This window comes from Pipistrellus kuhlii, unplaced genomic scaffold, assembly GCF_014108245.1.
Source record: "Pipistrellus kuhlii isolate mPipKuh1 unplaced genomic scaffold, mPipKuh1.p scaffold_m20_p_21, whole genome shotgun sequence".
Taxonomy (NCBI): Eukaryota; Metazoa; Chordata; class Mammalia; order Chiroptera; family Vespertilionidae; genus Pipistrellus; species Pipistrellus kuhlii.
Genome location: NW_023425520.1, coordinates 11,368,120 through 11,382,872, shown reverse-complemented (window position 1 = coordinate 11,382,872; position 14,753 = coordinate 11,368,120). Strand labels below are relative to the sequence as shown.

General features: G+C 38.2%; 1 protein-coding gene across 7 annotated transcripts in view; it reads right to left on the bottom strand.

Annotated features, from left to right (window-relative positions):
* The window catches only part of CNOT6 (CCR4-NOT transcription complex subunit 6), a 72,039-nt gene that overhangs the window by 19,095 nt on the left and 38,191 nt on the right, over positions 1–14,753 (bottom strand). For all 7 annotated transcript variants that reach the window (XR_004990167.2, XM_036450199.2, XM_036450197.2 and 4 more), the window contains 2 exons: positions 11,387–11,573; positions 9,434–9,519 (listed from right to left, as the gene is read on the bottom strand). Coding sequence is in view for 6 of the 7 variants with exons in the window: in XM_036450199.2 (XP_036306092.1) it covers positions 9,434–9,519; positions 11,387–11,573 (273 nt within the window). In the remaining variant the exon portion in view is untranslated. The remainder of the gene's footprint in view (positions 1–9,433; positions 9,520–11,386; positions 11,574–14,753) is intronic.

The following is a 14,753-nucleotide window of genomic DNA, read 5'->3' as shown; positions in this document are numbered from 1 at the left end:
CCACCTTCCCCTGGTCCTGAAGGACAACTGTGGCTAGCAGCTACCTGCTCGCACCCTCAGCCGGTGCTGGTTAGGATTGCTTGGCTCCATCAGTGGGTGTGAGCAGCGATTGCCAGCCCTGCTCGCCCCTGAGGGCTTCACTACCTCAACCTGCTCCTGAGAAGCGATCAGCTGGCAGAAAGGGGACTGGAGGCCGAGGCAGGTGCATGGAGGATGAGGCCAAGACTGCCCTGGTATTCACTGCAAACTCACGGCCCATAGTTCCTTTCAAGGTGCACATATTCATGCACTGGGCCCCTAGTATATACTTAAAACAATATCTACAGCAACCACTAAAAAGATATACAAATAGATAATTCAAACACACTGGAGGTGTAAAAAGATACAAAACAAAATGGAGATGTAAAAAGATGTTCAAGTAATCCACAGGAAACATGACCCAAGTAAATACTGTCCATGAGACACTTACTTCAAATACAACAATATAAGTGAGTTGAATGGAAAAAGATATAAATCACACTTACATTAATGACAGAAGCAGAATGGTTACCTTAACATAAAAGGGATTTCAGAGGAAGTAAAATTATCAGACGGAATTCCATTATGTAATGTTAAAAGGTCAATCCCCAAGAAGACATAGTAATTCTGGAAGTATATTCACCAAACAATAGAGCTGAAAAATATTAGGCAAAAACTAATAGATCTGAAAGGACAATAGAGAAATCTACAATTATAATAGGAGATTTCACTAATCCTCTCTCAACAATTGATAGAACTAGACAAAAAAGTCCACAGCATCATCAATCTAAAAGACTCTAGGTTAATACTATATAGGATCAAATAAGAGATTTACAGAACATTCTACCCAATAAAAGGCAAATACATATTCGTGTCCAGTGCCCAAGGGACAAACATTAGGGTAGATCATATTGTGGGCCATAAACCAAACCTTGACAAATTTAAAAGAAGCAAAATCACACAGAATGTATTCTTTAGCCACAATAGAATCATACTAAAAATCAATTACTGAAAAGACAATAGGAGAATCTGCAAACACTTTGAAATTCTGAATAAGCCATGAATCAAAGAGAAAGTCTCTTGGGAAATTTTAAAATGTATTGAGCTAGTGAAAATAAAAATATAGCGTATCAAAATTTGTGGTTGGACACAGCTAAAGCAGTGCCAAGAGGGAAATTTATAGCACTAAAACACATATATTACAAGAGGAAAAGTTCTAATTCATTAATCCAAATTCTCATCCTAAGAACCTAGAGAAAAGGAGCAAAGTAAGTCCAAAAGAAAAAGAATGAAAATACTAAAAAACAGAAATCAATGACATTGAAAACAAGCCATATCTTTTAAAAGATCAATAAAATTGACAAACCTCTATCAAAACTGACAATGAAAAAGAGAAGATAAAATTTATCAATATTAAAAATGAAAGAGGACACCCAGAAATCCAACAGATAAAGGAATACTATGAACAATTCAACATAAATTTATCAACAGAGAAAATGGGCTACTTTCCTTGAAAAACACAAACTATCAAAACCCAACAATTTGAATAGCCCTATACCTATTTAAAAAATGGTTAATTTAAAATGATCAGAAAAGAAATCTCCAGGCCTAGATTGTTAAACTGGAAAACTCCATCAAACATTTAACTTCAATTCCACAGAATCTTTTCCAGTAAAGAGATGAGGGAACACTTTCAAGTTCATTTCATAAAGCTAATATTGCATACAAAAGTCAGCAAAGTATAAAAAAATTTGGACACCAAGACCAAGTTGGGCTTATCCAGGAATTCAAGGCTGGTTCTCAATATCTGAAAAACAATTACTAGGCTAAAGAAGAAATATTACATGATCCCATTACCTGATGCATATTAATAAGCATTTGACAAAAGGGGAACAACCATTCATGATTAAAAACTCTAAGAAAAAGAGGAATAGAGAAACTTCCTTAAGTTGAGAAAGAGGACCTACAAAATACCTACTGCTAACATTATACTTAGTAGTGAACACAACAGTTTCTCCCAAATTGGAGAAAAAGAAGGGATATCTGCTTTCACAATTCTCATTAAACAAACACAGTGCTAGAAGTTCATATGCAATAAGGCAAGAAAAGAAAAAATCTGTAATAATAAAAAGGCAATGTGCTAATGAGACCGGATGTCATTCCAGCCGTTCTTCCTGACACAGCCAGGGCCAGAGGGAAGCCAGTCTGGATCCGGGTGCCTGTTGGTGGTAGGAGGAGGGAACCAGCTTGGGTCCTGGGTGCCTGCAGGCGGGAAGTTGGTGCTGGCAGCCAGGAGAAGTAAGATTTACTCTTGCATGAATTTCGTGCACCAGGCCTCTAGAATATATATATGTACATTTTATATATACATAATATACATAACATACATGATACACACACACACACACACACACACACCCCTGGCTTGGTGATTCATTTGGTTGAAGCATTATCCTGTACACAAAAAGATGGCAGCTGGGGCGGATATGGGAGGCAACCTATCAATGTTCCATATTGAAGATCCTTTCTCTCTCCCTTCCTCTTTCTCTAAAATCAATTACAAACAAACATATTCTCAAATGAAGGTTAAAACAAAAAGTATACACATTGAAAAGAAAGAAATAAAGTTGTTCCTACACGCAGATGACAATTTTCTACATAGAAAACCCCCCAGCCCGGCAACTGTGGCTCAGTGGCTGAGCATCGACCTATGAGCCAGGTGGTCATGCTCTGGTTTCAGGCTCTGTTCCTGGTGTGGAGGATGCAAGAAGCAGTCGATCAATGATTCTCTCTCATCATTGATGTTTCTATCTCTCTCCCCCTTCCTCTCTGAAATCAATAAAAATACATTAAAAAAAAAAGAAAATCTTCCCAAATTAAAAACAAACAAAAAAATTCTACAAAAATATTAAAAAGCAACTCCTAGTAGAATACAGTATGAAAATGCAAAAACTCATTGCATTTCAATATATTAGGAGTGAACACATGGAAAATAAAATTTTAAATACTGTATCATCTATAAACACTCAACAAACAAACAAAAACCCAACCCCACAGAAAACCTCAGGTATAAATATACAAAACATTTATAGGGCTTTTATATACAAACTAGAGGCCCAGTGCATGGAATATGTGCACTGGGGAAGGGGGGGGGGAGGTTCCCTCGTCCTGGCCTGTGCCCTCTCACAGTCCAGGAGCCCTTGGTGGATGTCTGACTGATGGCTTAGGCCTGCCCCCCAAGGGAGAGGCTCCTACAACCACTGCTGCACTTGCCAGGGCTTCTGGTTGAGCACGCTCTCCCTGTGGGAGCACAGTGACCACCAGGGGGCAGCTCCTGCAATGAGCATCTGCTCCTTGTGGTCAATGTGTGTCATAGCGACTGGTCATTCTGCTATTCAGTCGATTTGCATATTAGCCTTTTATTAGATAGGATTTTATTTTTTCTATAGGTATACAGTATTCTATTATTTGAATTTACTACCATTCTTCCATTTTCCTGTAGGCAGATTTGTAAGTTGTTTCTAACTTGAAAATATGAATAAAACTATGCTAAACATCCTTTCACATATTATTTTGAGGACCTATATGCTCTTGTCTTTTGGATATATAAAAGCAGTAAATTTAATGACTCAGGATGTAGGCATATGTTTAGTTTTTTTTGTATTTATTTATTTATTTACATATTTTATTGATTCCCCCCGCCATATGTTTAGTTTTAATAGATATAGTTTTGCATCCTTTTATCCAATTTATATAATCACCAGCAGTTCTAGATCCTGAAGATACTCGCCAATAATTAATATTATAAACCTATTTAATTTTAGCTATCCTGGTAAGTAATGGAGGAATAAATTTGAGTTTACCTGGATAGATGATATTAAATGTATTTCAAATATTTTTTGAGATTTGGATATTATTCTTTATCAATTCTTGTTTACATTTGTGTTTTCTCTTTCCTGAGGTGCCTTGATTTTTCCCATATTGCTGAAGGATACTTTCATTGGAAATAGGGCTCTGTTGACAGTTTTTATTTTTAGACTTTGTTTCTAATGAAAACCTACTGTTATGAGAATTACTTTTTCCTTACAGATAAAGTGTTATTGGTCATTCAGAACTTTCAGTGTTTTTTTCTGTTTTTATTTTTCAGAAGTTTGACCATGATGTGGGTGTTGATATCTTTGGGTTCATCTAATAGATTTCTGGTTTTTGACCAATTGCAAGACTTTTCAGCCATTATTTCTTCAAATACTCTTTCAGCTCCATCTCCTTTAATTTCTTCCTAGACTCCAAACGTTAGGGTTTTGTCTTGTTATGACTCCACTGGTTCCTGTGGTTCGGGTCTTTTTCTGTTGTTGTTTTCAAGCCCATTTCCTCTTTATTCTCATTGGATACTTTTATTGCTATATTTTCTAGTTCTGTGTTTCCTCTGTTCCATCCATTCTGCTTTGAGGCTATTCACTGAGTTATTTATTTTAGTTATTATAGTCTTATGTACTAAAATTTTCATTTGGTTCTTCTTTATAGCTTCATTTTCTTTGCTGAGACTTTTTATTTACTTGCCATAACAACCGCCCCCCCCCCCCCCCAAGGATGTTCAAAATCACTCATGCAAAGATTGTTCTGATGGCTACTTTAAACTTATTATCAAATAACTCTATCATCTCTACTATCTTAATGTTAGAATCTATTATCTTTTTTATTCAGTTTAGATCTTTCTGCTTCTTTGTATAAATAATTTGATAATTGAAACCTAGAAATTTTGAGCACTATGAAACTCTGGATCCTTTTCAACCCTGTTTTATCTGACTTACTTTGATACTGCTCTGGTAAGGGAAGGGTGAGATGCCATCTCACTGTTTTCAAGAAGAGACTAGAAGTCCAGGTTCCCCACTTGGCCCAAGGTTTGTAGGGGTGTGTGTGTGGGGGGGGAGGGGTGGGGAGCATGGGTATTCATTACTGTTATGAGATGATGGGAGTTCGGGCTCCCTGCTATTCTCCTGCCAATCTCTCTCTCCATGTAGAATGACAGATCTGCCTTGTTTCTATATCTTACGGTTTCTACTTACATGACTCAGGACTGACTCCCGCCACACCGACAGGGACCCTAGTCTGCTGTTTGGTCATCCATCCAGCTGTTTAGGTTGTGACAGACCCTGGCTCCTTATATATTAGGACTGCAGGACTGATGCACAAAATTCACACACAGGTAGTGTGGGAGGGGAAGGGTGTCCCTCGGCCCAGCCTGCACCCTCTCATAATCTGGGACCCCTCAGGTAGGGTCCCCAGGCCTGGTTGGCCATCAGAGCTTTCCTTCCCCATCCTCACCCCTGGCTGCCACTGTTTGCCATCTGTATGGCGCTGTTCGCTCCTCCCTCACCCCCCTGCCACTGGTTGCCTCCCTCTGCAAGCGACAGGCATGGGATACAATTGCTTGACTGGCCTGGGCCTCCTTTTGTGTGGCCATCGCTGGCCAGTCCCACACACCCACCACAGTGTCGCTGGCCAATGGTCTGGGCCTCTCTCTGTGGGACCCCCCAGATCGATCGCCCCACGATCCATCACTCAGCAGAGAGAGGCCAGAACTCCACAATCAATCACCTTGCAGAGGGTGGCCTGGGCCTTCCCCCCGACCAATCGCATTGCACCCGCTTTGGCTGGCCTGGCACCAGTGTGTGTCATAGAATGGTCGTGTGGATGGTAGTTCTGCTGTTCGATCGATTTGCATATTATGCTTTTATTATTATAGATTATAGATTACACAATAAAAAAAAAAGCAAGAGCTAAATATATGGAGAGACATAGCAGGTTCACGAATTGACTCAGCACAGTAAAGATGCCAATTCTCCACAAGGTGATGTACAGGTTTAATAAATTCGAATCCAAATCCCAGGAACATTTTTTGTAACTATAGACAAGATTATTCTAAATTATACACCAAGAGACAAAAGAACTAGAACAGCTAAAATCATTTTGGAAAAGAAGACTGGCCCTAGCTGGTTTGACTCAGTGGATAGAGCATTGGCCTGTGGACGAAATGGCCCTGAGTTTGATTCCAGTCAAGGGCATGAACCTTGATTGCAGGCTCCTCCTCAGCCTGGGTCCTGGTTGGGGCGCATGTAGAAGGCAACCAATCGATGTGTTTCACATCGATGTTTCTCTCCATCTTTCCCTCTCCCACTTTCCCTAAAAATAAATGAGGGGAAAAAAATATCCTCAGGTGAGGATTAACAACAACAAAAAACAAAACAAAAATAGAAGAGATGACTATATAATAAAGAGTTTTTACACAAATTGACTGTCAAACCCTTGCACAAGATGGTAGCCTCATGTGGTCATAAGATGGCCACAGATGGGGGTGGGGGAGACTGGGCCTACAGAGGAGGGCAGTTGGAGAGGAAGGGGACCAGGTCAGCAGGGGAGCAGTTAAGTGTCGATCAGGCTGGAGGGGAGTGGTTAGGGGGTGATCTGGCTTGCATGCAGAAGTGGTTAGGGACAATCAGGCAGGCGAGTGGTTGGGAGCCAGCCGAGGGGGTCCCAGATTGGAGAGGGTATAGGCTGGGCTGAGGGACACCCTTCCCCCGACAGTGCACAAATTTCATGCACAGGGCCTCCAGTCTATACTAATAAAAGGGTAATATGCTAATTAGAGTGGGTGTCTTCTGGACATCCACCTGGACAAAGCCACAGCAGCTGTGAGGGCCTAGGGACCCTGAGAGGCGCTGCTTCGGGACAGGAGGCCGCTGCTGCTGCCACAGGAGCAGAGGAGGTAAGACCTGCTGTGCCTCAACCTCCCAGTCGGCCTGGCCCACGATCACCCTCCCACCCACCAGTGGGTGGGATCAGCGCCAAGAAGCCAGGGACTGCCAGTTGGCAGTAGCAGCAGCAGTGGCGCCTTCCCATTATCGATCCAGTTGTTCCTGCAGAGGAAGGCCAGTAGGGCATCCCCTGAGAGCTCCTGAACTGTGAGAGGGGGCAGGCTGGGCTGAGGGACACCCATCCCCCCAGCAGTGCATGAATTTTTGTGCACCAGACCCCTAGTATATTGATAAGGATCTGTTCTGAGAAATGTGTCCTTAGGCAATTTTGTAATTGTGCAAATATCCTAGAGTGCATTTATACAAAGATTGACGGTATAGTCAATCACACATCTAGGCTTTATGGTAAACTACTATTGTATATAATGATGTGTTCCATCATCAACAGAAACATCATATGTGGAACATGACTATAGCGGAGGAATCGGTCTATCCTATTTCAAGACATTATTTGAAGACTTTTTACCCTAACAAATTTCAAGTAACAATGTGGTATTCACTGGCAGAAGAATAAACAAATAGTCAGTGGAGCAGAATAGAGAACCAACAAATAAAGCTACACAGGTATGTCCAACTGATTTTTGAAAGAGGCAAAAGCCAAAACAAGTCAATGGAGGATAGACTTTTCGACAAATGGTGCTAGAGCAACTGGACATCCACCCACATACTCACACAACCCTGAACTAAACTTGCTTATTTTAAGTCAATGCTAACTCAGAATGGATCACAAACTTAAATGTGAGTCATAAAACTCAGTACAAAACACAGGAGAAAAATCTTTGGGATCTAGAGCTATTCAGAGTTCTCAGACTTGACTCCCAAAGTAGGATCCATAAAAGGAAAAACTGATAAACTGGACTTCACCAAATTAAATTTTTGTTATGTAAAAGACCCTATGTTAAACTGTGATTTATAATAAATATACAGGGTGGGCAAAAACAGGTTTGCAGTTGTTTGTACAAAAAAAATTCAATAATTAATAAATAATAATAAAAGAATAAACTGTGTTTCACATACTCACAACTGAAAGCCTACTTTTGCCATACCTCGTATATTTATTTTTTTCCAATGTTCTTGCATAGAACTACTAAAACTCTTGAAATTTCCTAAGAAATTCTATAACGTATTTCTTTTGCATTAAAAGTGACAAAATATTAATTGTTAATTCTGGTGGTAGTATATAAATATACTTTGCTACATTTTATATTTGTGATTATAAAATTTAAAAATAAAAAGACCAGGCTTACCATAGAAATATGTTAACAGAAAAAGGCATTTAAAGCTCACATTTCCATGACCTCTAAGACTTAGCAAGTCTAACCCACAGAAAAACTTTCCAAAGAACCATTTATAAAGCTAACGTTTTTCAATATGGCTTTATATACATTTGTAAGCGTATTATTTGCCTTTTTCCATTTTGTTTTTGTGGTCATTACTAGTATATGATATAAAACAAATTTATGAAAATAAAATCTCATTTTATTATCTGTATTTTTAAGAAATAAAGTGTGCAATTTTTGAAGACTTCATTATGTGATTTTTTTTTTTTTTTTTTTTTTTTTTTTTTAAGAGAGGGACATCAAAATATCAATAAGCTTTATGCACTCTCTGACCCAGGAATTGAACCAACAATCTGAATATGTGCCTTACCTGGGAATCAAACCTGCCATCTTTCAGAGCATGGGATGGACGATACTCAACCAAATGAGCCATACCAACCAGGGCCATTAAATGACTTTTTAAAAAGAATCAATTATAAAGTAATCTACAAGACTGATGAAGAATCACTTATTTTGAGAAAACATTTGCAGGTATTAACATATTATTAAAATGACTTTTAATATTGGTTAAAAAAATAATTTCCCTCCCTAGCCAGTTGCTCAGTGGTTAGTGTGTCAACCTGAGGACTGAAGGGTCCTGGGTTCAATTCCGGTCAAGGGCACATATTCGGGTTGCGGGCTCGATCCCCAGTAGGGAGTGTGCATCAATAATCCTCTCTCATCATTGATGTTTCTCTCATTCCTCCCGTACCCCTACTTCCTCTCTGAATTCAATAATATATATATATATACACACACACACACACACACACACACTAAAAAAAATTTCCCCCCCATAGTTCTTACTGGATAGAATTCTAATATATTAATGAGATCTACATAAATCAAGTTTTTAAAAAATGCCCTTTAAAATACTTTACTAACAGGTCCAAATTTTCTACTTACTATTTCCTACACTTTGTGAGAGTCCCTGTTTTTTGAAGAGCTTTGAACATTTTAAAAAGCTGTTCACAGCACGATGACATAAAAGAAGTATAACCTCAGAAATGTATCACCAAAACAGAGGCAACTGAAACAAAGGCTAGAAAACCAATGCTAGACTAGAAGTAAATAATAAAGACTAGTAGACAATTTATAGGTGGACAACAGAGAAAACAATTTGATGTACCTGAAAAATTGATGAAGTCTGGGCAAGAATTAATCCCTAAATCCCCAGGCAAAAGAATTCCCTCTATGGCTTCATAAGACTCAAAGACACATACACATACACATACACGTATGTAAACAAACCAAAAGAAGCACAAATATGGGAAGTCATACCTTTCAGGCCTAAGGTCTGCAACTGAAACAGTTTCCCCATTTCAAAAGGTAGAACTCGTAACAGGTTGTTATTTAAATGGAGTTCCCTGTTGATGTAAAAATTCCAGGAAGTCAGAAGACATATTAACCTTTAACTAACAGCTAAAATCAACAATATGATTTCTAGGAATATAAGCTCCTAAAATTGACAAAATTTCATATTATATTGAAATGTCTAGTACAGTGCTTCTGAAAACATTTGTAGTAAAACACAAAATCCAAACTTCCACTGACCAGTACATTTGTAAAATGCAGGGAAACAACGAGTTGCTAAAAAAATGAATGGGGGATGGGAGAAAAAAACAGAAGCCCCAATTTTTTAATAGTATTAGATTCATCAGATATAAAATCTCTCTCACATGTTGTACTAGTTTTCAAACTGGCATTCTAAGCAATCATCCTGAGAGCAACACTGGTCTAGCACATGAAGGGTCTACTATTGTGTTTCCCCGAAAATAAGACAACCTCCGAAAATAAGACCTACTTACAGGTTTCCTTTTGAGTGAAATATTAGGCACCCCCCCGAAAATAAGGACCCCCTAGGCTAAACATGAGAGATTTGGCCCACTGATTCTGAAAGAAAGGGATTCACAAGAAATTCACCAGGAAATTCAGGAATTGGATTGTTATGATGATGTTCCAGAAGATAATGACATGATTGTCATTGAATAAATGAGTAAATTCTTGATATTGTAGGATTCACAGTTTGTCTGGTTTGTGTTGACAACTACTGTACTACCGTACCGTATACAGGTAATAAATTTCCTTTATTTTCATTTAACAAAAAATGTGTACCGTATTCTTCTTCATGGAAAAATAGAACATCCCCTGAAAAATAAGACCTAGCGCATCTTTGGGAGCAAAAATTAATATAAGACACTGTCTTATTTTCGGGGAAACAGGGTATACATGTTTAAGAAAGTGAAAATGATAAAAAACGATAAAGTAGTCTAATATGTGAATTGTTAAAGAGAATGAAAATGATCATGTAATATCAACTCAAAATAGTTACTGATAGCTGCACAATTAACTTACTAATTGTATAGCTATCACTAATCTAATTAGTTCATGTTTATTTCCAAATATATCACATGAGAAAGAAGGTCCTTAAAGTAAATTTGGTTCAGGAGAAAGGGTCATAGTATATATTCAATATTGAAGCCTAAAAAAAATGTCAAAAGGCTGGACTGAAGACAGCAATACAGTACGATACAGTATGTGCCAGTCAGGCTGCGTTATTTTTTAGTTATTATCTCAAATATCTCTAATCTCAGCCCTGGCAGGTAGGATTTACAGCAACTTTACAGATGAGGAAAACACTCAGTGAGGTTAAAAAACTTGTCCCAAATCACATAAGTTGAAAATGGCGAAGTCAGGATTCCAAACTGAACTCTGTGCAACTCCATATCCCATCCAATCCTATATTCCAAACTACAGTCCCCCAATTCAATGACTAATTCTAGCTTTCTCAAGTCCAGGCTTTACTACTATCATGCATACAACCCCTGAAATAACCAAAAAGGTTTCACTAACTGAAAATGGTTTCCTGGACCCTGTGTTAAGAATGTATGGTGCCCATAATTTAGTGGGGGAAAAGCACCAGAACTATCACAGGTGACTGCATATGTGAGATTAACACAGTGCCTTCTATTTGCTTACTCCCAATTTGTTAAGAAATTTTGATTCAAGAACAAAGTATAATATACAAAATAGCAAAAAAACAAATTTTAGACCATAAATTTCTTTACTTATTATTTATTAGTTGACATTCAATAGTCTAAGAAAATCTATATAAAGGATAGTTATATATACTTTTGATCAGATACAATCAAATTAAGTATTGTTTCTACTAAAGTAAATACTCGATTTTGTTTTAGGAGGTATATGGTTAGGTACTAAGTTGAATCTGCATACCTGAGTGATACCATGTTTCCGAGTTCTGCTGGTAAACTCCGGATTTTGTTTGAGGACAGGTCCAGATACACCAGATTGTGAAGCTTGGCAATGTCTGAAGGAATACGGGACAGGAAATTGTCACTCAGATGCAAAGCTGTCAGGTGAGTTAGTGACCACAAAGATGAGCTCAAGCTTCTTACTCTTCCTGTAGAAACAACAAAAATAGGGGCAATATTATAGTATTTCCTATAATTTCATAAGCACACAGAATTAAAGTAGCAATAAATAAGTACCTATCAATCATAACCTTAAATATAAATGGTTTGAATATTCTGATCTAAAGATATAGGGTAGCTGAATGGATACAAAAACATGACCCAATTATATGCTGTCTATAAAAGACACAACTCAGAACATCAAAGACTCCACAGGAGGAGAATGAAGTGAAGGGAAAAATTTTTTTTTTACATACAAATGGAAAAAAAAGAAAAAAAAAAAGAAAAAAAAAAGAAAAAAAAGAAAGCTGGGGTAGCAATACTTATATCTGACAAAATAGACTTAAAAAATGTAGGCCACCACAAGATACAACAATGGTCAGTCACTACATAATACTTAAGGTATCAATCCAACAAGAGGATATAACCCAGGCAAACATATAGACATCCAATATAAGAGCACCTAACATATAAAAAAAATTCCAGGTGACTTTAAGGGAGAGACAGATAACAATACAGCCACTGTAGGGGATTTGAACACCCCACTGACTTCACTGGATAGATCTTTCAGACAAAAACTTAATAAGGAAACACTGGATCAGATGGATTTAATAGACATTTATAGAAGATTTCACATTCTGGAGAGGGAAGTTCATAGTACTCAAAAGTTAAGAAAAACCAACATTAGACTATTTAACCCTACAACTTAAAGAATTAGAGTACAACAAGAAAAACCTACAATAGAAGGAAGGAAATAATGAAGATTAGAGCAGAAATAAATGATATCGAGACAACAAAAAAAAATTTAATGAAACCAAGAAGAGCTGGTTTTTGCAAGGATAAACAAAATTGATGAACTGTTAGCTAGACTCATCAAGAAATAAAAGAGCGGACCCAAATAAATAAAAAATCAGAAACAAATGCAGCAAAGTAACCACTGACACCACAGAAACACAAAAGATTATACTGAAATACTATATGTCAACCAGCTGGACAAAATGGATGAAATGAACAAGTTCCTAGAAAAATACTCTCTTAAAACCAAATCAGGAAGAATCAGAAAACCTGACGAGGACAATAACAACTGATGAAATAGAAGTAGTAATCAACAAAATTTTAGCAAATCAGATCTGGCATTACATTAGAAAGATCATACACCATGACCAAGTGGGATTTATTCCAGGAATGTAAGGTTGATACAATATTCGTAAATCAATAAACGGGCAGTAGGACATCCTTCTCACTATCTGAGACTGCTGGCTCCTAATTGCTCACCTGGTTAGGAGCCTAATTGCCCCTAAATGCTTTTGCCTGCCAGCCTAATCACCCCTTAACCACTCCCCTGCCAGCCTGATTGTCCCCAACTGCCCTCTCCTACAAGCCTGGTTCTCCTCCAATTGCCCTCCCCTGCCAGCCTGGTTACCCCCAACTGCCCTCCTCTGGAGGCCTGATCTTGCCCGCAACTGTTCTCCCCTGTAGGCCTGATTTCACCCCCAAATGCCCTCCACTGCCAGCCAATTTGGTTCTGATTAGTCAGTTTCTATGCCAGTCAGCATCAAAAGCTCCACCTCCTAGGCCGCCATTGGCTCCTACAGTTGTCTAGATTTGGTTCTGATTGGTGAGTTTCTATGCCAGTCAGCGTCAAAAGCTCCACCTCCTAGGCAGCCATTGGCTCCTCACACTTCACCCAAATTTGGTTCTAATTGGTCGGTTTCTATGCCAGTCAGAGTCTCTGGGCCTATCAATGGGGCCTGATCAGAAAGCCGGGGCTGATCAGCAGTCCCAGTGGAGGCCTGGAGAGAAATGGAGGCTCAGCTGCTGGCCAGGCCCGGAGAGGAAGAGAGGGGCAAGTGCTGATCAAGAGCTGCCACAGAGGCTACAGATCAGACCCTGCTTCTCTCTTCAGGCCTTTCACTGGGCTTGATTCACAGCCATCCTCAGCAGTCAGTGGTGGGTCTCTACGGCAACCTACCGCTGACTTCAGGACTGACTTCTGATTGGTCAAGTCTCTGGTCGTGATGGACCCAGGGTTTTTATATTGGAATATAATAGGATAGCACTGGAATTCCTGCCATAGTGATCAGACAAAAAAAAAAAAAAAAAAAAAAAAAAAGGCATCCAAATTGGAATGAAGTAAAACGCTCATTATACACAGATGACATAAATATTATACATAGAAAACCCTAAAAACTCCACCAAAAAACTACTAGATTTAAGAAATGAATTTGTTGAGGTAGCAGGATACCCAAAAAAATCAACACCCAAAAATCGATGGCTTTTTTATATACCACTAATGATTTTTAGAAAGAGAAACAGAACAAGCAATCCCATTTACCATTGCCAACAAAAATATTAAAATACTTAGGAATAAACTTAACCAAGGAGGCAAAAAACCTGTATTAGGAAAACCACAGGATATTGAAAAAAGAGATGGAAGATATAAACAAGTGGAAGAATATACCATGTTCATGAATTGGTAGAATCAACATCATTAAAATGTCCATACTACCCAAGGCAATCTACAGATTCAATGCAATCCCTATTAAAATACCAACAGCATAGTTCATAGAGGTAGAACAAATACATCAAAAATTTATATAAAGCCACAAAAGACCCTGAATAGCTGCAGCAATCTTGAAAAAGAACAAAGTTGGAGAAATCACAATATCAGATTTCAAGTTATACTACAAAGCCACTGTAATGAAAGCAGTCTGGTACTGGCACAAGAACGGTATATAGATCAATGGAACAGAACAGAGAACCCAGAAATTGATCCAAGCCGTTACACTTAATTAATATTTAAAAACGGAGTCAAGAGTATATAATGGGGTCAATACAGTCTCTTCAATAAATGGTGTTGGGATAACTGAACAGAAACAAATAAATCAAACTTGACCACCAACTTACACCATACACAAGAATAAACTCAAAATGGATAAAATAAAAAAAAATTAAATATAAGTTGTGAAATCATAAAAACCCTAGAAGAAACCATAGGCACCCAAATCTCAGACATCTCTCATCGCAATATATTTATTGATACAGCTCCTAAGGCAATGGAAAATAAGGAGAAAATAAAAAAAATGGGACTATATAAAAATAAAAGGCTTCTGCACAGCAAAAGAAACCATCAACAAAGTGAAAAGGGAGCCAACTCTATGGGAGAACAT